At 39.9% G+C, this 24,130-nt stretch overlaps 1 protein-coding gene and 1 long non-coding RNA gene across 3 annotated transcripts in view; one reads left to right on the top strand and one right to left on the bottom strand.

The window, feature by feature from the left end:
- CNTNAP4 (contactin associated protein like 4) overlaps positions 1-23,500 on the top strand; it is a 541,886-nt gene extending 518,386 nt beyond the window's left edge. For both annotated transcript variants that reach the window (XM_029925564.1, XM_029925565.1), the window contains 7 exons: positions 3,275-3,514; positions 5,938-6,162; positions 7,579-7,712; positions 8,435-8,522; positions 18,236-18,454; positions 18,775-18,846; positions 23,073-23,500. In XM_029925564.1, the coding sequence (XP_029781424.1) occupies positions 3,275-3,514; positions 5,938-6,162; positions 7,579-7,712; positions 8,435-8,522; positions 18,236-18,454; positions 18,775-18,846; positions 23,073-23,266 (1,172 nt within the window). In that variant the 3' untranslated portion in view covers positions 23,267-23,500. The remainder of the gene's footprint in view (positions 1-3,274; positions 3,515-5,937; positions 6,163-7,578; positions 7,713-8,434; positions 8,523-18,235; positions 18,455-18,774; positions 18,847-23,072) is intronic.
- Positions 1,082-23,108, bottom strand: LOC115280582. The gene is made up of 3 exons (XR_003903851.1): positions 22,999-23,108; positions 11,693-11,901; positions 1,082-1,155 (listed from the first exon to the last, which is right to left on the bottom strand). It is a non-coding gene; the product is annotated as an uncharacterized LOC115280582 (long non-coding RNA).
- Positions 23,501-24,130: the final 630 nt, after the last annotated feature.

Raw genomic sequence — 24,130 nt, 5'->3', positions numbered from 1 at the left:
ATTAAGGTCTTCCTGCTTCCAAAAAAAAAAAATTGGCATAGGAAAGAGCCAGCTTATATTTCATGGCAATAGCATCTGTCACTTAGACTGACTTCCTGAGAGTAATGAACATGATGAAAGGGTTGGGCTCGGTCTCTGTTCGTCACCTAGCACACCTATTAGGTGCAGATCCCAGTACTGTTATGTAAGTGAACAGATTCAGTGTTTTATTCCTTCACATAGGAAGGGTAGGCATTAGTTTCACAAGATACCTAGTGTTTGGGAAGTTCCAGAATTCATTATATCTGATATAGCATGGCAGGTAAATTGATAGGAAATTAATTGGAAGACAGTTCCAAACATAATAACTCAGTGGAAACATCCAGAATCAATTAATCAAACTGCAGCTCATTTTAATTGGACCTAGTCTAACCCTGGAAAGTCGTTGGAATCTTTAATTAAGCTTTTAAACTCAATACTGTTTACACTGGCTGTGTTCTCTAGAATAGTTCATCTTAAAATAAGAATTTATTAACTTGAAACCTAATGGTAATGTAAAAATCCTCAACACATGTGTGACACATATATTTATGTTTAACTGGACTTTTTTTTGGATAATTTAAAAATGTAGCTTAAAACTATTTGGTTAGGTAAACATTAACTCTTCACAAGTCTACAGTTCAGAAGTCCTGTTTACAGTGCTGGGTGTTGATTTTCTTCTATTACAAATATAGGTATTTCATACATGTATTTAAGAGGTAGGTGTTTCCTGTTAGTGTCCCAATCCTCTGACCTTCTTGTCCACCAAGTACCTAGTTCTACCATTAACATCATGTGGTAATCATGTGCTTCCCATGTTCTCTTTGAGGGCAAGGTCAGTTGCCTACAATTCTGTACCTCCAGGGCCAGACTCCATGCCCAGTAAAGAACTACTAAGTAGAGCTTGTAGAACTGAAATGCTGTTCAAACCAAAAATGACCTTAGAAGCAGAAGAAAATGAAGATTATCTTTTTTGACCGTAGTTTGGTGTTAAGAGAAAGGGACTCCTTTGCAATAAAAGGCCAGTTAGAGATTCTAGCCCTCTTCTGCCTCGAAGTGATGTGTTTATTTTAATATTTCTCAGCTGTGCCCATGGGGTGGTCCCTGGAATTCTCTCTGCCCCTTGTTCCTCATCATCTGGAACAAAACAAAATAGTAAGAATAAACAAGCTGGGACAGATGAAAAGGAATTGTGTTTAGTGGTTGAGCTCCAAAGTTATTTAGTTATTATGGTGTCACCGGCAGAGAGAGAGCAACACCTAAATCAGAGAGACTTGATGTTTCAGAGTGACAAATGCCTAACAAGCCACGATTTAATGTGACTGTGTATTATAAACTTTTTTTTATCATGATTTAAAGTACTCTAACAGGAAGTAAATTAAATACACCAGGAATCCACCTGTAATCCAGACTTCCCAGCACCTGATGCTCCTCCAAAGAGTTCCTGGGCCAAAGCTAAAAGCAAGACTGTGGGCTTCCTTATCCAGGAAAGAAAACTGCAGCAAAGATGCCAAGAGCATTTGGTCTAAGACTTAACTCTGAGCTCTGGGCATTCTCTTGAGAGGAGTTAGTGTGAGAATCGGGAGGTCTGAAGCTCAGGTGAACAGCAGCTTCCATGCGGAAGGAAAAGAAGACGAGGCCTAAGAATAAGTGGAGGAGAGAGACTCCAGGAATGGAAGGAGACAGAGGAAATGTAGGAGGAAGGAAACAAGAGGACTGTCCATTCTGAGACTCGGACGAGGTGACCTCCTTTCCCCGCCATGCCCACGTAAACTGAAATTGGAATATGTCTGGCTGCATACCACGCCTTTCCCAAAGTGTATCTACTGGTGGGACTGATAATATGCAAAGTCAATTTGCAAAATGTAACACCTGGTACCTGGTGACAAAAGGCCAGTTCATTTAGGGTCTTTCTGTCCAACTTTTGGTTCTGAAATTTTTTTTAAAAAAACCTATTATTTAACATAAGATGTTAAGTAATGCAGGCCAGATCAGGAGCTAGCTAAATGTGGTGGTAGAGGAGGGAGGAAACATATTCTAGAAAGAGAAGTATGTCCAGAGCAGGTCTAACGTTTCTGGTGGTGAGACAGCCTCATCCATTCACTGACAAAGCTCCTTCTTAGAGGACCCGTGACCATTTAATAACGCATCTGGGTAGAATCGTCCGGACTATTTAGAATACTATTTTCCCACTTCTAGTTCTGAGTACTAAGTTATGGGGTTCCTGGGCACAAATTTAGGTGAAGATCCTCTTAGAGCTTGCATTCTTATTAGGATAGTTCCTAGGAAATGTGGTCACGTGACCACCTGACTAAGCTCCACCTTGGAGGTCTGTGGATCGTTTCGATTCACAGCCCTATTTCCAGCCCACAGAATCAGTATTTCTTAGAGCGAGCCTGTATTTTTTAAGAAGGCTTCCATGTGACACTTATCTTCCTTAAAGTTTGAGAGCCTTTGGCTTAGAATATCAGGGTCCGAATTCACTCAAGACATCTTAAACCTCCCCGGGGTGACTTGGTAAGTGCGTATTGTCATGTATTATCCAGTAAATGTTATATTACTGTCTCTCCACGGACACCCTTTCCCCAGTTTGTTGAGAATCGTTCTGAGCTTGAAACAACCCACCCTGGACCAGTATTTAGAAAAAATTCACTGGGAAATACACTAGACAAAAGCAAATCATCTCAGTTACCATGTTTTTGATGGAGAATAACAACCGAAAGACTCCATCAAGTGCACAGTCAAGTTAGACGCACTCACGGCGTCTTTCACCATTCTCAGTAAATTAAAACCAGCCCAGCATCAAGATCAAGTTTCAATATGAAGAACGAGCATGCTCCCCCACAGATATGTTCTGATTTAAAATTGCTAAAAACAAAATTAGCTTCTATATGAGAATTATCAGTCCATCTCACTGTTACCTTGCCTGAATGATATAGCCTTAGTTTGTTCTCTGAAAGAAAAAACTGAAAAAGACAACCTCTCCAACTTCTATTTTAATAAATTGTTTTTAGAAAACCAACATGTAACAAATTCAACCTTTCGAAAAAATTAAATTCATGTTTTATCTTCTTAAATTCTTTCAATATCTGTCACAAATTGTGCTTCCCGAATTATATTGGCTCACCCGACGCTTGCCCTTCCCTAGAAGGCCACAGCTTTTGCCGTCGTCTGTGAGGCGTCAGTTTTGCCTGGTCTTTCAGTCCCGAAGTGAACGCGTGGGAACATGTTTCCATTTGCAGTATTTCCCTTTTAGGTGGAACGGCCACCAGACAGAGGGGCTTCCTGGGCTGCATTCGGTCTCTGCAGTTGAACGGGATGTCCCTGGACCTGGAAGAGCGGGCTAAGGTGACCCCCGGCGTGGAGCCCGGCTGTAGAGGCCACTGCAGCAGCTACGGGAAGTTGTGTCTCAACGGCGGGAAGTGCAGAGAAAAGCTCAGTGGCTTCTCCTGTGACTGCACCTTCTCTGCATATACTGGGCCGTTCTGCTCCAAAGGTAAGCCTGGCGGGGCATCCTCCCCGTAAGACTCGTCCGATAGGAAGAAAGCATTTCGTAATCATTTTCTGGGTAGCTATTTGAAACCCAAATAGTTCCATTTCTGATTTTTTTTTTGGCCAATTACCTGTTTCATGCTAATCCCATGTCATTTCTTAGACATTGGCCTCAATTCTTAAAAATAGAAAAAAACTATTAATGATAAATCCTCTAAAGTTGCCTCTCAATGTCTTTTTAAAAATTTTTCTAATGTTTATTTTTTTTTGAGAGAGAAAGGGATAGTGAGAGACCAAGTGTGAGCAGGGGAGAGGCAGAGAGAGAGAGAGGGGAACACAGAATCCGAAGCAGGCTCCAGGCTCTGAGCTGTCAGCACAAAGCCTGACATTGGGCTCCAACTCACAAAGTACAAGTTAATGACCTGAGTGGAAGTCAGATGCATAACCAACTGATCCATCCAGGCGCCCCACCGCTCGATACCATAAAGTGTTACCTGCTTCAGTCTACTTTTATTTATCCAGTGTTGATGCTCTTTAGTACATATACTATCAACAACCTGTCCCGCGGGGCAGTTCTCTATTTTAAAATCTTCAAAGGCATTATTTTTATTTTTGATGAAGAGAGTCAACAATGCAAAGAAATTTAGGAAGTATTGTTTTTTGTGTTTTTGCCAAATGAGTATTTTTTTCAAAATAAAAATAACTTTGGGCTGCCTGGGTGGCTGCCAGGTAGGCTTCCTTCTCTTGATTGCCCTCCAGGTCACGATCTCATGGTCTGTGAGTTCAAGCCTCACATTAGGCTCTGCACAGGCACGGAGCCTGGTTGGGATCCTTTCTCTCTCCCTCTCTCTCCCCTGCTCCTCTGTCTCTCTCTCTCTCTGTGCTCCTGTCTCTCTCTCTCTCTGTGTCTCAAAGATAAGCCAATAAACATTTAAAAAAATAATAAAAATAACTTCTATTAAATATGGATGTGTAACAAAATAGAGACACTCTGGCATTTTGCTCGGCGGTGTGGCCGGTGTCTGTGAAGGGGAATGTTTTTCAGTTCGTCTTGTTTGCAGACCCAGGTCGTGGAAGAAAGGAAGTATAGTATTAAGTGTTCCAGACAGACTTTTCTGATTACACAGACATTTGTTATGCTTCCATAGTTGCTCATAGAAAACTGCCATCCAGCTTAATTCAGTTGCTTTATTTGCGTGTGTCTGGGCTACTGTAGCTTTCCCTAATGGGGGCTCACAAAAATCGCCTCCAGATTGAAGCCCCCTGCTTTGCAAAGAAAGCATTTGGGATTATTTCATGAAAAGTGGGTTAAAAGCCATCTACTTTTGACCAGTACTAAGTTATAATTTAAAATCTGCCTGTGATAAACAACTCACACACTGCTGTCATCAATCTAGAAGTCTTTTTACATTTAGAGTTAGAGCGAAGACCACTTCTTCCCAAGAACTTGTCTTCCCTTTTTGAATCGAAATGATTTCTAGTTAAGCTCAGTAAGTGCAGTGAGGAATCCTACTCTGCATCTGCATATCATATTGACTATAAAAAGTTCATTATAATAACAAGCAAACAAAATACTCCTCCTCCGGTGCTGAGGGAATGGGGCGTTGCTCTGTTACCCCGTAAGCATCATCGGCTACTTACATCCCTCAACTGGTCTTGTGTAGTATTGGAGAAAAGGAGGGTTCAAGGGTCCAGTGCTAATTATCCTTCCAGATTCTCCTCAGTTTCATGCACATATATGTGTGTGTGTGTGTGTGTGTATTTATACATGTATATATGTGTGTGTGTCCACGTGCATGTGTGTGTGAATTTGGGATATTAATCTCATATAAGGAAAGTACAATGATTTCGTAAAACTGAAAGAGGCTGGATAATTCCCTATGTTGGCCACTGCTACGCAGATACCCGCCGCCCTCTTTCATATTAACGCAGGACTTGGCTGCTTCTCGCAGGACTAGGGCACAATAAATAGGGGAACGTGTTTAGGCAAAAAGGAGCATTTCTCTGCCTGTTGATGCTGGAAGGTAGAAGGACCTCTCAAACTTCCTTCCTTCCTATTATAGGAAGACCAGTGTGTTCTAGTTATAAAATAATGGATGGGACCAAAAATTCAAATAAGAAAGTGGACGGTAAGGGAGACGGGAGCCAAGAAGCCTGGTTTACGTCTGACGTCAGCGAGGAGAGTGTTCTACTTGTAATTAGAAGGTTAACTAGAAAATTAATTACATATAATTTTAGCCTAAAGCCATTTCAAGAACCGTCATAATGGTTCTTGAGCTCTGTTAATTTTCTGTGTTATTTAATTCTGGTTTGGGGCGATTTGTTGTATCTATACAAGGTGTTATTTTTAATCAAATATATATCAATATAACCGAAATAAGATCCTTATATTTAATTTTTTAACATAAAATGTGCGTGTCATTTCAGAGATTTCTGCACATTTTGGCTCTGGCTCATCTGTGGTTTACAATTTTCAAGAAAATTATTCCTTAAATAAAAATTCCAGCTCCCATGCTGCCTCGTTTCACGGCGATAAGAAGCTGAGCAGAGAAATGATCAAATTTAGCTTCCGAACATCGCGAGCACCAAGCTTACTGCTTTATGTGAGCTCCTTTTATAAAGAATACCTTTCAGTTATCATTGCCAAAAATGGTGAGTGCTTTTTAGATGAGAGAGAGAGAGAGAAAACACTGAATTAGAACATTCGATTAGTAATATCTGGATCGTTCTCATGTTCTTGCCTCTCAGACTTCAAACAGGAAGAAAACTGTGCCTGTGTTTTGTATTCAGTTTTGTTTTTCAATGCTATCCTCTAAATTTAATCTAAAAGGATTATTTAATTGTTAAGATAGGTTTGTTATAATTTTGATAATTTCACATTTTCAATGTTAATTATTTATTTATTTATTTACTTATTTATTATTGTTGTTGGAAGTTCTTTACTATCCCATATATATCAGTATCAATTTTGCTGTTCATTTTGAAATAAGATGCCTATTTGCATTTAATAAATATTTCCTTCAGTTAAAAGTAGAGAAGTTTTGGAGGGAATGTTAACAGCCTCGCATTATGTATAAGAAAATTTCCACAAAGTAATCTGTCAGTTCTAATTGTCCGCAATGAAATAGTCACGGGAAATGCTGGTACATCAGTGCAGGGCGATGGATTGTGGGTTAGGACCTGTGTACGTTACAGAAACCTTGTCACGGAAAACCATTTACGGATATTTTTCTTCCTATACTCAGATTAAAGATAAGAATTCTGTAGATAAATTGAGCAAAGAAAATAAATTTATAAACCTGAATATATCATTTCAACTAAAATAAATATAGCCCAAGGGCACTCAACACTAAAATGAAAGTAATATTATTTAATAGGTATAAATACCTTCCCTGTGTACCATTTGAGCTTGAAGCTTATCTCTACATTAAGATGTTTTCTTTGTTAAATTGGAGATACCCTGTGAAATAAATTAATTGGCATCTTTGCAGGTAGCTAAGTGAGTAGCATTAAATCTCATGGTAAGTTTGGCTAAAAACTGTTCATTTCATCCTAATTTCATTCCAAAGTCCATGACCGTGACCACTTGGGAATATTTTTCATCTTTAGTAAAACTCCATTTGCTTATAAAAATTCCATTACTCAATTGCATCGTAGGTGTGGTAGATGTATTTTTTAAAAGACGAGATTATAGAAACAATGTTATTGTAATATTCCACAGTAGTTTGGAGTTTCATAATATACTAAGGGTTTTTGTTTTGTTTTTTTTTAAGGTAGAGGCTAGTACAGAGATTTGCCTATGTTTAACTGCACCTTTGACTTCTAGGGAAAAATTAAAGATTGGCAGGAAATATTGCCTATTAGTAACATGCTTGGTCTTACTCTCAAAAATAGTGCAGTTTGATTCAGAAGCTAACTTCTAGGAACTGTGAGGAAAGGAGACATCCAAATAAGCTACTGTGAATTTTCCACCAGAAATTACTAAGTAAAAAGAGTACTCTTAAGTATTTATAAGTAGCTCTTCAACTACAGTTTTAACTAAAATGTAACTTCTCTTCCCTCCTTTAGGAAGTTTGCAGATCAGATACAAGCTAAATAGACATCAGGAACTTGATGTCATTAACTTTGATTTCAAAAACATGGCGGATGGACAGCTTCACCACGTAGAGATCAACAGAGACGAAGGAGTGCTCTTTGTAGAGGTAATACAGGAAATCCAATAGGAGTGGTGGTTACGGTTATGATTCTCCAGCATAAAGGACCGCCGGCAGAGTCATGATCATGAATAGACCAGAAGCATTCTTCCAGTGCTGCTCTTGCACAGACCATAGACCCTCCAATGAGGTCTAGTTTTTGAAAGGACCAAGATTCTGCCCAAGATGTTATTAATATTTGGTACTGAAAAATGCCACACTCTCCTCATTTGTTTTACATTGCTTAGGAGGGGAAGCCGACTAGTTTATCCTACGTGGGGCCATCGCTGCTGTAATGAAAGTGGAATTATTCACTCAGGCAGCTTTTGAAGCAAAGCACGAATGTCTGGCCCTTTACACAGAGGAAGATTTCTTAGCTGAATAACTCAGGTGAAAGTGCCAAGCTAAGTCCAAGTATCAAGATGAAAATAAGTCATATATATATTGTTTAGCTTTACCAATGTTGGATTTCTCACACAGTAGAGAAAATCAAAGGGCTATAAGGGGCTACTGTGGGGTAGTCCACTGTTATCTGAGGATGGAATAGAACATTTAGAAAATACTTTTGACCTTTGTAAATGGCTCTTTCAAATTTGTGTTTCTCAGTCTTCGGGGCCACACTAACAATTGCCTATTTTTATCTTTTTCTTTTGTCTTCCTTTGCTTTCTGTCCTCTCCTCAACAAAATGGCATCCTTTTGGATGCCTGTGCCTTATGTCACAATCCTATAGATTGACGACAATGCAAGGAGACAAGTTCATCTGTCATCAGGTACAGAATTCAGTGCCATCAGGTCTCTTGTGCTGGGCCGGATTTCAGGTAAGTAAAGGCACGGCCTTTTCCTAATTGTGACGCATAAAGATCGGAAGAATCATACTAGAAATGTGCACGCACGCACGTGGGCCACACATGAATTTATCCTGCCAAAAGAAATCTTGTTTTATCTTAATTATGAAGTGGGTGATAACGGAGGCAGAACCTCTGCCTTCTCAGAGGTTTGCGGAACCTCTTGCCCAGCGAGCATTGTCCTCTGGTAGTAATGCCACTGCGCTCTCGCATAATGAAACATGATGCTGTGCTCACACTTCAAAAGTATCAACCAATAAAGGTAGAAATAACAGCCTATGTATCAATCAGCTGCCACATATACAGGCCATCATCTAATGATCAAATGAGGACTAGGCCTAAGAGAGAAGGCGGGGGTGGGGGGGGCATGGTTTTCTTCTCATTAGTAACTGTGCTTTAGGTTCCGCCTTGGGTCCTGCTTGTCTGGTTGGGACACGGGGGCGGCGACTCGCCACTCTTGCTGGAGCCCGGTGTCTGTGGAAATGCCTTATGATTGTTGTTTATATCCAGCACTTACTTCTGATATTAGCGTTGGAGTAGAAACATACTCTCGCCATTTTAACATCAAAATATATGTACTTTTCAGCTTGCCAACAAGAACTACATGGAAATGGGCGGTAAATTTTGAAAGGGTTTTCTTTCTAGTTAAAATTAAATTATAAAGAGGAGTGATATTTCTCTTCTTGTAGCCTGGCTTTTATTTCTTGTTTGATATTTGATACTAACCTGCAATGTTTTGACCCAGATAGTAAATGGAATCTTTTATTTTTTGAACTTTTCAGCAATCTGTACCTTGACTAACCATTCCTTATGTTCCCAGTACATAAGTCACAATCTTGAGAATGTTTGATTAAACCCATGGGTGAATGATCAAAATATTGGCCCTTGAGAAGGTTAATAGTTAAATTTATAAATATGTATAGGCTCTCCAAGAGTGTGATTAGCACCAAAATCGTGTGCTCTCATCTTCCATGCAGGGAAAATGTGAATTGCATTGTTCTCTCTCAGCATGCGAGAGTGGACTTAAAAAATACACACAAAGTACTGCTTAGATATTTGGAAGCTTAACTGAAAAATTCCAAGTGAGTTTCCTTGTGTAAATTATGGACATTCAACTGTAGTAATAAAAAGAATCAAATACATATAACAAATCCTGATCTCGAGTTCCTCCTCTAGCAGGGTCTGAGATGAGGCATTACATAAAAATGTAAAACACAAGATAGAAAATTGTAATTGTTATGTATAATGTTAATACAATCATATTTTTAAAGCAATAAAATCTTCAAATTTAATGCCAGCGTTACTGATGGAAATACTTCTTGTGAGTAGAAATATGTTAAATGTATTATAAAACAATTGGGAACTTATCTGCATTCTATTAGGAGGATTGTATTAATGAAGCAGTAGAATAATAACATCCATTATATAAATATTTGTGTCCCTTTTTGTAAGCGAATAGGAAGATTAGTAGGGAATTAAAGATGTTAATGTTTTTATTCAAGAATAGCATATCATTAAAATGCATCTCACTCATACGGAAAAATAAGAGTAAAGTCCAAATTCAGCAGTGAACTTTATAGTCTGAATCAACTCATTCTCCAAAAAATGTAGGTAAGAATTTATTTGGCATGTGCCTAAGGTGTGGATCTTGACCAAGGACTAATGGTCTGTAATTCAAAGGAAAGTAATAATTTGTGGTCAAATTTGGTGTGCTATATGAATTTACAATAAAATATATGTACTATATTATTATATTTTAATGTAGTATATTAATTTATAGTAAAATAGACACTACAATGGAACTATTAATTTTCTAGACAGTTGCTCAATCTTGAAATTTCTTAGTGTTCGTCCAGGTCCTCCAACAAGATAAAATTAACCATGTGAGGATTTTATTCAGGGAACACGTGTAAATTAGGAGGAAGGGAGGGAGCTGGCCAAGAGTGCTGGAGCCATCAGATGCCATGCACCTCTGCCTCCAAATGAAGGAGAGAGGGAGGGAGAGTCAGAAGGATTCTGGAAGTCCGTGCAATCTAAGAAGGGCTGAGCTGTCTTTGGAGAGCCTTGCATCTGCCAGTCTTCAGAGGAAGCTCCTGTCCCCTGAGAATGAGCCTGCCTTAGGAGTCCTTGCTCCGATCAGCCACCGCTGGGAGCGAGTTACAGGAAGCATGGCCTTGGCCCAGGTAAAGAGCTGGGTTTCAGAGCCCAGCAGCAGGGACCCTTGGTCAGTTACTCTCCTCAAAGGTCTGCAAGGCACGTTCTCATGGCCTCACGCTTATCAAATACGTTTTTCCTTTTTGGAAGCCCCTTTGGCTCACTGATTCACTTAGCACATGCTCTGTGATGCCCTGATGTAGTCACAGAGAGTGCCATTCAGCAGGGCGGACCTGGCATCTGCCTTGCAGAACTTATGGTTAGCGGGCATACACGTAACCGTCAGACACAAGGTTGCTGTGTGTCTGATTGAGTATCATGTACCCTATGTTGCTTTCGATAAAATAGTTCCAAATTACCCTCCAAATTAAAATGAGTTAAAATATTTGTATCATTTTCTAATTTCTGAATATTTCCACTAAAGTCGGCAGAATATAAACATTGATTGATTATATATATATTTTTGGAGTTGTCATTTGTCTACCTTTTCAACCAAGGACTTTAGGATATGACCATTCACTGCCATTGTAGATAGAAACCCGGGAAGAAGGACATCTCTTCTTCTTTCAACTTTCTCCATTATGCATTTCTTAAATTTTGGAAGAACTATGGAGATAATTTTGGGTTGTCCCTGTGAACCAACATTACCAGTACATACTCAAAAGGAAGTAAATTTTAGAAACAACATCAAACTGTAATATGACACCATGGAAACCATCTCTAACTCCTTGTTACACTTAAACTACTAGGTACTCAGTAACTCTGACAATATGCTCATTAATAGTTGGGGGCTGTGGTGGGGAAGTCAAGGCTTTAGCCAAACAGCCTAGTTCAGATCCTCCTATAACCAGTAGAGTGCATTAAATCTGCTTTTCATGTTTGCAACTCACTGTAAAATTAAGCTCTGAATTCGGTATCTAGACACTTTTATATGTTATAATAGTTTTATGATTTATTTTAGCGAAAGCTGGATGATTATTTTCACTTACTCTGCATAGTGGAGGTCTTGATCAGTGATTATTCCTCTCGTCCGGGGTCAGAGAGCCAGGAGGTACCTCAGATCACTGCAGGGAGATGAGGCCAGCTGTCAATAATGTCTGTCATCAACAGTAGGGACAGCCACTCAGTCTCCACTGGAGAGTTGTAGGAACAGTTTCCAGTGTGTCAGGAATCCTTTATGTAAATCTTGCTTAGGTGCCTAGTTGTGAGGAAAAAACAGATGACCTAAGCTCTGTTTTTGTAAATATATTGTGAAATGACACTTAAGATACTAGTTATTTTACAAGCAAGTTTTAAAAGAGAAGTACAGCTTAGAACAAGAGAAGTAAGAAATCTATTTAAACTTTTTCTTCTTCATCAGGTTGGTTTTCCACTGTTTTAACAATTGAATGTTATAGCCTGTCTTCAGGGCATACCATGGCTTTAACCTTCTGGAGATTTGTTTCGAGAGAGTTAGCGATACCATTTTGAGCTGGCCATACCTAGAAACTGAAAAACACCTTCCTTCGCATCACAGTGCGTGGGCATCGATCAAAGTGTCATGTCCCAAACCCAGGGAACACTCATGGTGCTGAAACACGTTATCTGATTTTAATTATAGAGCAAATGGAATGGTAGACATTGGGATTTTGTCAGAAGCTCGTGATCATGAGGATGTGCTGCAGTTGGGAAGGATGAATGTGATCCTTTGACAGCTATGTTACCCTCCTTGCTTTCATTTGGTGCTCAAACGTAATGAATCAGGGCTCTGCTCACATCGCAAACAAACAAACAAACAAACAAACCAAATGATAAAAGCAGAAGCAACAACTCCCAAATGATACATTTATCAGCTGCCAGATCCAGAAACCTTTGTACAGAGATAAAACTAGAACAATTTCTAAAATAAAAAGGGGAAGGCAATTGTTTATCCCTTTAATTACTAACATGCTTTAAAATGTGCCCGCACCAGGAATACGTAAACAGTAAAGCCATCATCAGGGACTTACCCCATTGTGTGAGTGACTGTATTAAAGAACGGGGACTGAGGGAAGAGAATGAGAGGGGGAGGTTGGCAGGAGGGTGGCTACGGGAGCTCTGGGGACAAAGCAAAGAGAGGCTGGCCAGGCCAGCCCAGCGAAGAGCTGTGGGGCTGCTCAGGGCGGGAGCAGTGATCTGTGAATTCCACGAGCGTCGGCTCTTAAGTGTAACAGAGGGGTAGCGACGGTCTCCATGTGATCGCAGCACAATGTAACATTATTACCTAAAAAAGTGCACTCCTCGCTTGACACCCGCTAGTAATGCTTGTTAATGATGATTAGAGGTAAAAATTTGTTCCTGTGGTCCATTTCCTTTGTAAAAATGAGTGCTGGAGGCCAGAGAGGAAGCAGTTTTCTTTCTTTCTGGTCTTCCTTCTAAAAAGGCAGACAGTCTGATGTCATCTCTCCATCAAGTATGTTGTTCACCTGTTTTAAATACTGATGCCCAAGTGAATGATTCCTCAATCAGCTCCTTTAGGAGAACTATTAACTTAAACACTATCTAAAAAGAGATCCTAAGATGTAATTAATCAAAGGAAATATGCAGGTGTAAAGTTGTTTTGCTGACTCACGGAGGTTTCGTTGGGTCACAGTTCCACAAATGAAAAAAATCTCAAGACCATTACGTAATCGTGAAATTGCATAAAATCTTTCATGGAAAAATGTGCTCACATCTTGAATGATATCATTTTACCTATTGTAAAATGACTGAAAAATCACAGTTCAAAGGCTGAGTGAAGTTCACAGTTACTGTCTATCACGTTTTTACGTCAGACATGTCATGGTGCAGGAAGCTGGCAGCAGAAACTGGTCCGCCGTGGTGTGGGAAGAACCCGTCTGCATCAAGGCAGGCTTGGTCCACAGCCCTCTGTAATTAATGGGCTGCGTTACATTTGTTTTTATATCCAAAGCTCACTGCAAAATCAAGTTCTGAGATCTGTTTATGGATTGTTTTTATGTTAGAAGAGTTTTCTAAAAGCCTGAAGATGTTTATCACTCATTCTATGCCGAGCAGTAGCTTTGGTATATTTAGAGGCAGTGACCCATAGGGATCATTGATCTCTTCTGAGGCTGCAGGGCCAGGAAGTAGCTCAGATTTCGGCAGTGGGGATGTAGGCCACATGTAAATAAAGTGTGTGGTCAGAAGGAAGAGGGTGTCTAGTCCAGCTCTTAGGAGAGCTGTAGGAACAAACGTCAATCTCAGTGTTATTTTATGTAAAACCTGCTTCAAATCCAAGCGGGTACGTAAGATAGCTTAATTAGATTACTTAAGGACCCTGTGATTTTCTGAATGTCTTATGACAAGACACCTTATGTTGAAAGTGAAAGAGAAGTACAGGTCACCCAGAGATATCTAACTATAAATAGCTTCTGTATTAATCAGATTTTCAGATTATATTTCAGAGCGATAGGTTTGGTTGGCAAATAAATACCTTTTATGTAAACCTGCTTCCTTATCCACGTAGTATATGCTGTCAGCTCCGCCATTTTACTTTCCCACTAACTCTTGTTATAGGATCCCGGCTGTAAGGGCAGGTAATGGTAACCATGCCCTGGTCCCCCTCTGATTTACTGCACCATGTTCTGGCAAGCCCTTTAATCTTGATCTTCATAGATTAAAGATACTGAGGTTCTTTTTAAATAAGGCCCCGCTTCATACGTGTGGCCAAACTAACTTGGTTCTGTTTTCTGAGGTCTTCTGTTTGTTTGTTAATGAGCGACACAAAATTTCAAGAAGCGTTCTTTGTAATTATTCTTCCATTTACTTCACACCTTTTTCAGAAACATCCTCTTACCATGCATGGAAAGGCACTTCAGACAAATTTTAATTCCTCGGTACCCTATTTTTCTTGCAGACCTTTTGTCAAAAGGCTTCTTCTCTAACAAAGCAGGAGTCATCCCCTTTGTTGGAAAATGCAGTTGAGACTGATTTTTTAATAGGCAAGATCACCCAAACACCTGAGTCAGATAAGGTTTTTACAACCAGAAACATCCAAAATGACTGTCCTCTCAGGATTTGGGTAAAGCAGGAGACCATGGTCTTCAATTCCTCCACCTTCCCTGTTCTAATCTTTGCATGGTGTTGGCATTTCAGGAGTCAGGTAATAGGAAAGATCGATATTTTTGCTCATTGGCTTTATTAGCACAGTTGTCAATGTCTAGCGAAGATATCTAATGCTATGTATTTCTAAGGCCAGCTTTGCTTATGAACAACATATTAATAGCTATTCATTTTGTTTGTCCTCAGTTCTGGGGTAGTGGCTGCAAAGCCCCTGGGCTCTGCCTTCACTCCTAAATCTAATTCCCACTTATTGACTCTCCTGCAAATAGGAGTTTCTGGTCCAGCCCAGCAGGCATGGGAGGAGTCTAGAGGTTGTCAGTGAACAGAGTGTTGGGCGACTCCCTGCCCCCTGGTTGGAAGAGTCTGGGCCAGCCTACTAGAGTCTCTGGAGAAGACCCTGAATTGTGTAGATCCCTCCCCCCCACCCCCCCCCGCTTGGAAATGCTTGGCTTACAGAGATCTCTGGACTCCTGTGGGGAAAGGTCGGCACTGAAAATGTCACTGTGCCCACTTCTCCCCTTTGCCAAAGAGGGAGTGACCTAAAACTTGAGGAGCTCCAGAATCCTGCTGAGGATGATCTGAAGCTTGAGTCCTCTCTAGCTGGAGGTTAGGGGTGCTTGGCCTGTGCCCTCCCTGACACGGGGCAGCTACATTGTCTACCTTCTCTAGGTGTCAGCCCCCTAAGGAAATCAATGACTGACAATCACCTAGCAGGTGAGGAAAACAGCTCTATTCTTAAGATTCAACAACAATGAAATGGGAAAAGAAACAAAGTCACCGAATCACTCCCTATCACAATAAGCGTATTCAGGGAGACAGACACCATCCTCATGCAGCTTAGTAAGAGCATTTGCTTCCAACAAAGCAAAAACAGACCTTGAGGAACTAAGAAAGTCTCTTCCAGACTGAAGCCAGTAGGAAAAAGTGATCTTTGTTGAAACTTGAATTCATCATCTAGAAGATTAGGGGAATGAAGCACTTGACTCACACAATATTAAGTCCTACAAGATAGAAATCAGGTTGGAAAAGTAGCTTAGAGGATATGCAGAGAAGAGCAGCAGACCAACAGGATAAAGCAGATGAAGGGGGAGCAGTATATGGCGCTTTCCCAGCTAAAGAAAACCCTTGTGTCTCCAGACGAAAAGGGCCCACCATGTTCTGTCCAAAATTCCTGACTCACAGGGAGTCTTACAAAATTTAAGAAAGAAGTGATAGAGCCAGAAAATGCTGGAATAGTATCTCCATACCACTAAGGGAACAGGGCTATGAAGAGTCAACCTTAAAATAGACGCACAAAAATCACCTAATTCATCAAGATAAATTTCTGTTCCAGACACACTCCATCACATTTTCTAATTTATTTCTTCAGAGCATTACCACTCTTCAAAATATTCATTAGTTCCTGTTTCTATGTTTATTTTCTGTCTCTGCTGCTAGAATGTAACATGCTTGATATGCTCGGAATTTATTTCCTGTGTCTGTAGCTCTTAAAACAGAAATTAATTGATTAACTGCCCACTTTAAGTTTTAAGAGTTTAAAGTCTTGTAGACAGTAACTTCTACTATGAAAAATGTTTTTCACTTAAAGGTGTAGTTTTAAAAATTCATCTCATATCAGATTTGTACCGGAGAAGTGAATCTTATCTCTTTGCATTTGAGGGGGGGGGGAAGTGTTCAAAAGGTAAGATTTTTCAAAAGGCTATAGAAATTGTAATCAAGATTTTTACACTGCAGAATAAATGTGAAAAGCACTGTCCTGATTATGTTGTTTGTAATGTATATTTCCTTTCCCTTTCTTAAGTAAAAATCTTCCCAAGCAAGAATGCTGTCTTTCTAAACATAAATATGTTTGCGTGTGTATCCATTCAAACGAGTGAATGCTGTGTGTTGGAACTAAGTTAGTCCTTGGTTTCTACACGTGGACGACATGGCTTCTGTGGAACAACGTCCTGCTTGGGGGCGGAGTGTCCCCCACAGGTTCGGGGAGCCAGGCTGTGGGTCGTGAGGCAGGATGGCCTGGTGGCAAGAACATGGCTCTCTGAGGTTGAGCCTCCCAGCCTGAATGACATTTATCTGGTGTAATCAGGTCAGGCTTGATCAGAGCTGACTTGCCAAGAGTCACTTCAAGAATAGGGGCTCTCGAGCCAAACAAAATAATAACAAAATAAATCAGCAGCACTGCAGAAGATATGAAGAGAGTAAAGAAAACAATGTGTCAATCAGAGAGTGGTTCATAAATAGAAGAGTCTTGTGATTTGGAGCCCAACAGGCCTGACTCCTGAGTAGAATGCCGACAGCTCTGTGGCCTCAGGCCATCACTGCAATCCTGAGCCCATGTGTCCCACCTGTGTGACTGGGATAAGATACTGGCGGCTACCGGAAGCTGTCAGCACAGATGTGCAAATCCCTTAGATTTCCCCAAAGAGCCAGTATAAGCACCCAATAAATACTTAATATCTATTATGTTTTTTTAAAAAAAGAGACAGGAGTACAAATTGTGTCTGTGTCCCTGTGAATGCAGTGCAGGAGACACCAGGCCTTCTTTTTCATGGTCATATTGGGTGCGTAGGGGCTTTATAGTCTGGTCACATTTGAACTTTAAAACTATAGTTTGCTCCCCCTGTTCAGAGTTCAGGCTCGCCACACAGAAAATGTGTATATATTCTTCACTGTAAAATCATCAATTAATATTCTGGCGTTCAAGCTGATCTCTGTTCCACCATAGTCCCAGATTAACTCAACTCTGGTTAATATCGGGGGGGGGTTCCGTCTAGAGGGGCCACACGTTTCTGTCTGAGTGACAGGCGGCCGTGAAACGGGGTGAGGTATGGACATTTTTACTGCGATGCGCGAGGGATTAGGGCGACTCTCTAAATCCTGTGGGATGCGGCCTTACCGCATGGTGACATCTTCCCCTGCGTGTTTGGATGCGCTCAGAGGCTACCGGAAGGCTTCCCGCCAGACCGAGCTTCCTGCTTGGGCAGCGAACCGCAGAACCCAGAAGCTCCCCTTTCCCTCCAGCTCCTGTGATGTTCGTGACTTCCGTCTCACAGGCTGAGCTGAATTCATTTCCAAATCAGGAAGCACTTTAATCTCTTGAACATTGACATCACAAATCATGTTAATCATCTATTTTTTAATATAACATCTCACGAACCTTCATCAGTTCAAAACCTGGCCTATCTATATGGAGGCTTCAATCATTTCCAGATCACCATATCATATTAAATTAGCCATACTTAAAACTTGCCTTCATTAACCTCAGGGGGCTCACCGGAAGTTGTGGAGAGACTTAACAGATCTGACTCTTTTAATAAAAACCCAAAAGAGGAGAGTTTGGTCTACTGCATGTCTGTTGTACTGTATTATGAGACTCAGAACATTCTATCTGTGGCCTTGCCTATTTGCTCTTACATGACTATTAATATTTTGATGTTTCTTTGGATTTCCAGAACACAGTGATGTAGACCAGGAGACAGCCCTGGCTGGTGCACAGGGCTTCCTGGGTTGTCTCTCCGCTGTGCAGCTCAGCCATGTGGCCCCTCTGAAGGCGGCGCTGCAACCCAGCCACCCGGCCCCTGTCACCATCTTGGGACATGTGACAGAGTCCAGCTGTGTCTCCCAGGCTGGCACTGATGCCACATCAAGGGAGAGGACACACTCATTTGCAGGTAGGGGAATGGCTCATCCTTTGCAATAACAAACACACTTGTCCGCTGGGGATTGAATCTGCTGCTGTTGTTAGGATTTGTTCTCAAAATGGCTTCCCCAAATTGGTTTTTGTTTAACTTCCAGGTCTCTTTCCCATTTCTTTTCTACAGCCTCTGTGCCTTTTCCACGTGGGCTGCTGCAGTTGACACTGCTGAGGTTAAAAAAAATCACAGAGATCCCACATTGATAAAATGTTTTAAGATTTTTTTTTCAAAATTTATTCTTTTGACTTGACTGTATCACGCTCTCCCCCTCCTTTTTTTTAATCTTTTTACTGCAGATCATTCTGGAACAAGAGATGACAGAGAACCCCTAGCTAATGCAATCAGAAGTGACTCTGCAGTAATTGGAGGTAACAGAAAGCATGAATGAACTCCTCTTTGGTACTTCTCATCTCTAGGAGTGGCGAATATTTAGCACCAGAGAAACGGTGGAGAATCTGCACATAACCCCAGTGTTGGGCACTGAATCCTGAGGTCAATGGAAGGGTGGTTTATTATTTGTACTGGATTGTCTTTTAGAGTCTTCTTGAATTCCTGAATTCCCTGAAGATTTTCAGTATACATAATTGATAATTTCACCAAAGTGCCACACTCCTATAGTTGCTACACAGTCTAAAACTGAGTATCATTTAGCTTGAAAATGGCCTTCTATAATCCCTAGGGAATTCTGAATATATTTGAGGAAGTACTATTTTTGTTGGTTTCTTGGACTTTGTTGTATTGCTTCTATAAGAGTTTATGTAAAAAGTAGGAAAAACCTGAGATTAACATTGGGAACATACATTTTATGTTGTGTTAATGCTCAGTAAAATGGATATTTCCATGGCTTAAATGCTCACGTCAATGAACATAACACTTTTAGTGCAAATTTATCAAATATTAGGCTAATGGAATAAAAGTGGTTTGTAGTTATTTTAAATTGCAGAATTAACACACAACATTACTAAAAGTATACATTCCTGCCAATGAAACAGCAGTTTCTCTGAGACATAATTTATTCAAAACCAACCTCCAAAATGTACCTTTTCTCCCTGATTAATGATCTTAAGAAGGTAATTAGTCAGATAATGGAAACGCTAAGTGGCTCACCTTTTCTCCACACTTTGCATATGAGATGAACGTTAAAAGTAAATTATTTATTACATTGCCAGATAATGTGATTTCGCTTTTACTTGGGCAATTTATGTGGACTTTATGCCTGCTCCATTTTTGTTCTGTTGTTTACCCTTTTACTCATTCAGACATCGACTTCCTTTAAGTAGTTAGGATTTTACTTAAACAGAACAGTATTAGTCAAATCTTTGTGAGAATGTTAACATCGTCATTGCCATTTCAGTTACTTTTCTCTTTATCAGATTAATGGTGTGTAAATTAAAGATACATAAGATTGAATTCCCATTTAGTCACATAATAAGCCAAAAGCAAACAGCAACAAGAGCCTCCTAGAAGAGCAGTTAGTAACTGCATGTCTAAAAGAAAATACATTAATATATTATTAACACATTATATGGTAAAAACCCATTTGAAGCTATGGCAGTTAATGTGCTTAACATTTTAAATGATGATTCCTTGTCAAACAAATTGTCTCAGTCTCTTAATGGTGCTTTTTCCATACATTTAACGAATATAGATCTAGGGAGACACAGATTCAAAGATCTATATAGAGAACGACTGGATAGTCAATCCAGTATTAGAACAAAATATCGAATCTTTAGAATATTGTTGCTTTGGGCAAAGATCATTGGTAAGATTTACAGAATAAAGGAGAGGTGTATTGATAAGTCGTTCTCTGTTATTCTTGAATGGAAACATGTTATAGGTCATCTGTGAAATCTTGCATGACTCAAATATGTAGAGCAGAGAAAGACAGCGTGGAAGGTGTGCGGCTTGGAAACTGAGGGTCTGGGAATCCAGTGGTGTCTGCTTTTGGTCATTGTCGAGACTGAGCTTCAAAAGCAGAGCAGCTGGTCATGGCCATTTAAGCTCAGAAGGCCTTGTCTTGGGACCGCATGCAATTTATCTGCTAAATCACAGAATATCATCCTCCAGGGTGTTTCTCCATCTGGTAGCATCATGGTATAATTCTTTGCCGTTGTCTAGTTACTCGTAAATTGCATCCACTGTGTAACAATAATTAATCCATTGAAAATTTCTCCAAATTGGCTAACTGCCCTATGTTCTACATCTTAGATAATCTTTTTCTTCACTTACAATCCCTGAATAATGTAAGATGGGAAAACTGTTCAATAAGACATTTAAAACTATGACTCAGATATCATAGAGGGTTCCTGGCCAGGCTACATAGATATGGATGGTCAGATTTATACAAAGAGCTACATAATTTCCTCATAAAAACATTCACCCAGAGCCTCAGATGGCAATGTCACAGAGCACAGTGGTTTGCCATATTTTATTTAGGTTGGTTTTTTTGAGGGGGGTATAGCAAGTTGATCAAGGGTTTGCTGAGTGTGACAAATCCTGATGTGACACCTTCCCCAAATGAAAGGGGATAAATCACATATATGGAACAAACTAGCTCCTGAGTCCATCCATGATTACAACTGTCTGGATGTCCTGTCTGGGCCACCGTCATGCTGATGTTTATTTTATAAATGCCGTAGCCTGCTTTCTAGTAGACCTCATCAGTTTTCCACATTGAAATAATTCAGAGTATCTCTCTTGAAACTAGAGGCCTAAATTAAGAGGCCGGACAATAGAAATGTGTATAGCAACTCAACTGACGAGAGGCAAAATATATAACAACATATGATATTCTGACTAAAGTTATTATTTATTAATATGACTGGTAATAACAAAAACAACCGTATCCATTAGTAAACTCTTCAGATTTCAAGTGTAGAATTTGGTTAGATTTCTATGAGCAAAGAATTACTGTCCTTCTCAGGTAAGGCCGACCCAGCCAAAAACTGGCTTAGCCATTGGCAATATTATATAATTTGCTTTAGTGAATCTGCCCATTAAACCATGTGCTCAGGACTCCACTGTGATTGGTGAGAATCTTCAATGTGTTGGTTTGCTCGGTCTCCAGTAGAGTTCTGTGCACCTGATTTAAACTGGAATGAAGAATCCTAGCTTTACAATATGACAGTTGATCCACATTGCTGTTTTCATTGTGCCTATTTTTTGTCTGAAAACAACTTCATCAGTTAATACCTCCACCGTTTTCATCAGAAAAGTCTAAGTATTAGGAAATTCTCAAACTCATGGTGACAGGCTGTAGTTCTCCAAATTCTCCTTTTCATTGGAAAGCTTGACTTTTATCACTGGTGACATATATTGTCAGCTGTTTTTCTCGAAGTGACAGACTCACTTCACTCATTTTAAAGAAAATATCTGCCAAATATCCAAGTCAAAACAACCATAGTTTGTCAGTCATTCTTTCAAATAAAAATGGTGTTCCATGAAGTGAAAAATAAGTAGTTGAGCTCACAAGTCAGCTGTTCATACAAGCGCTTTTCCTGGAGACAACTACTATACTTGGAGATACATCCAAAATACTTTCCACTTCATTGTCCAAAATGTTAAAAAGGCTGATAGCCAAACAGTCAGTATTTCATAGAATAAGTAATTTTTAAGACTCTCTTCAATGAATTTGGCTTGATTTTTGTTTTCTTTCTTCTGGGATTGCCCGGCAATATAATGCCTTCTGCCTTATGAATTCAGTGACCGCTATTAACAGTTCAGTAGCCTTGTCTTAATTCATGCTAAGGTACCAGGATTTTACCTAACCTTGTTTTACATTAATGGTGGATATGCCAACATAACGAAAGAGGCATCTTAGAATTATTATGAAAATAGCTCTGACCCTGTGGACCTCCTCAAAGTGTCCTGAGGGCCAACAGGGATTCACAGAACATGCTTTGAAGAACTACCACCCCAACGTAATGCCAAGGTCAACAACCATACATTGGCATAGCTAACAGCTGTGGCATTTAAATATTTTATTTACAACCAGATGTTTCAAAATATCAACATTTCTCATAGAGACATAATCTTAATAATCTATAGTCTCTGTATCAATATATTTCACTAGTCAAGATTATTTATATACGTATATCCTGTTCCTCCTATTCAGGAATATGACAAACTATTGAGAATCTATTGAATTACAGTGTTTAAATGTTGAAGTACACAACCACATTTAATTTTTTTTCAGTATGACTATCTGTAAATTTAAAATAATAAAAATTTGTGTACTAATATGCAGTGACCACGTGGTCTTGGAGACATGCTGGCAACATCTTGTGTTATATTAAATGCACTAAAAAATTAAAAAATAAGTGGAAATGCACTAAATACATCCAGGATAGTATGCATGTAGAAGGAACAGAGGTGAACTCCCAAGGCTGATAGAGGAGCTCAGAAACAAATTCGGTGTATTATGATACTGCCTGATCCAGAGATACCTGAGGTCTTGATATTTTTCATGCATCTAGACTAGATACTTGATTTATGCAGAACCTAATTTTATCAGGACTTACTAAGCCATGAAGGCAGTAGGGTTTCTGTGTGGACACACATTCTGATGTGGCGCTGTCTCCTCTTCCCTCCCCAGGTCTGATAGCCGTTGTGATCTTCATCCTGCTGTGCATTGTGGCCGTAGCTGCTCGCATTTATCAGCAGAAAAGGTTATACAAAAGAAAAGAGGCAAAAAGGTCAGAGAATGTAGACAGTGCCGCGGCCGTTCTGAAAAGTGAGCTTAATACACAAAGCGCAGCCAGTGAAAATCAGAAAGAGTACTTCTTCTGACTGGCAGCTGCGTTTTACCGCACAGTCCCGACTGTCTGTTTTAATAGCCGGGGGCTCTCAACGGACAAGAACATGTTCTTCCACTGAAGGCACAGGCAGTTGATTTGCAGCCCTGCCGTCTTACCGCGTCCAGACTCAAGATGGCTCCGGGAGGCCTCATCCACCGATGTATTTCCCATAGCAGTCGTTCTAGAGAACAAGGAATTAGCTATTGCTCTTAATTTCTGACCGTTCTGATAGGATCTAAAACGGAAGTTTAACTCGCTTGATGACTACGGTTTTTGAATGTGAAGACTGTATCCCTGGTCTCTCAGCCATGTAATACATAAGTTTTGTTAGAGGCAAAAATCAAAATTGGACAATACTGACCTTGCTTTATTGGAGAACATGCTCATGTTTGCTTTAGTGTCCCCGTGGTGTTATTCCTAGACCTGGAAATGCTTCTAAGATCCTGTTTGGCTGGTGTTTGCATCTTCAGTGGCCAAAAGTATATAAACCCCTTTGCCTTTCTCTGTGTTACACCCAATACAATTTATCAATAGTCTTGAAAGATGTTGTGTTGTCATTGGTTTGTTTATATTGCTCTTTTTCTATGTGGCTTCTCTTAATGATTTTGAATACATTAGGTTTTGAGTGTCAGACTTCAGCTCTGAATGTAAAATTCATATGCAGCCAGACTCCGAAAGTGCGTCGGTTGTCGGTGTGTGATGTCTTTTAAAATTTTCATAACCTGCTATCATTGTTCAGTAGTGGTGGTTGGGAAGACCCTGGATAATGCCAATTTCCCAAAGAATGTGAAGTGTTTGCAACTCCTCAACTTGTCGATATGAAAGACACAATTCTTAACAATGCAAAAACCAATTT

The sequence above is a fragment of the Suricata suricatta genome, chromosome 16 (genome assembly GCF_006229205.1).
Source record: "Suricata suricatta isolate VVHF042 chromosome 16, meerkat_22Aug2017_6uvM2_HiC, whole genome shotgun sequence".
NCBI classification, from domain to species: Eukaryota; Metazoa; Chordata; class Mammalia; order Carnivora; family Herpestidae; genus Suricata; species Suricata suricatta.
Note: the sequence above shows the minus strand (reverse complement) of the source record. Positions and strands in the feature narration are given on the sequence as shown.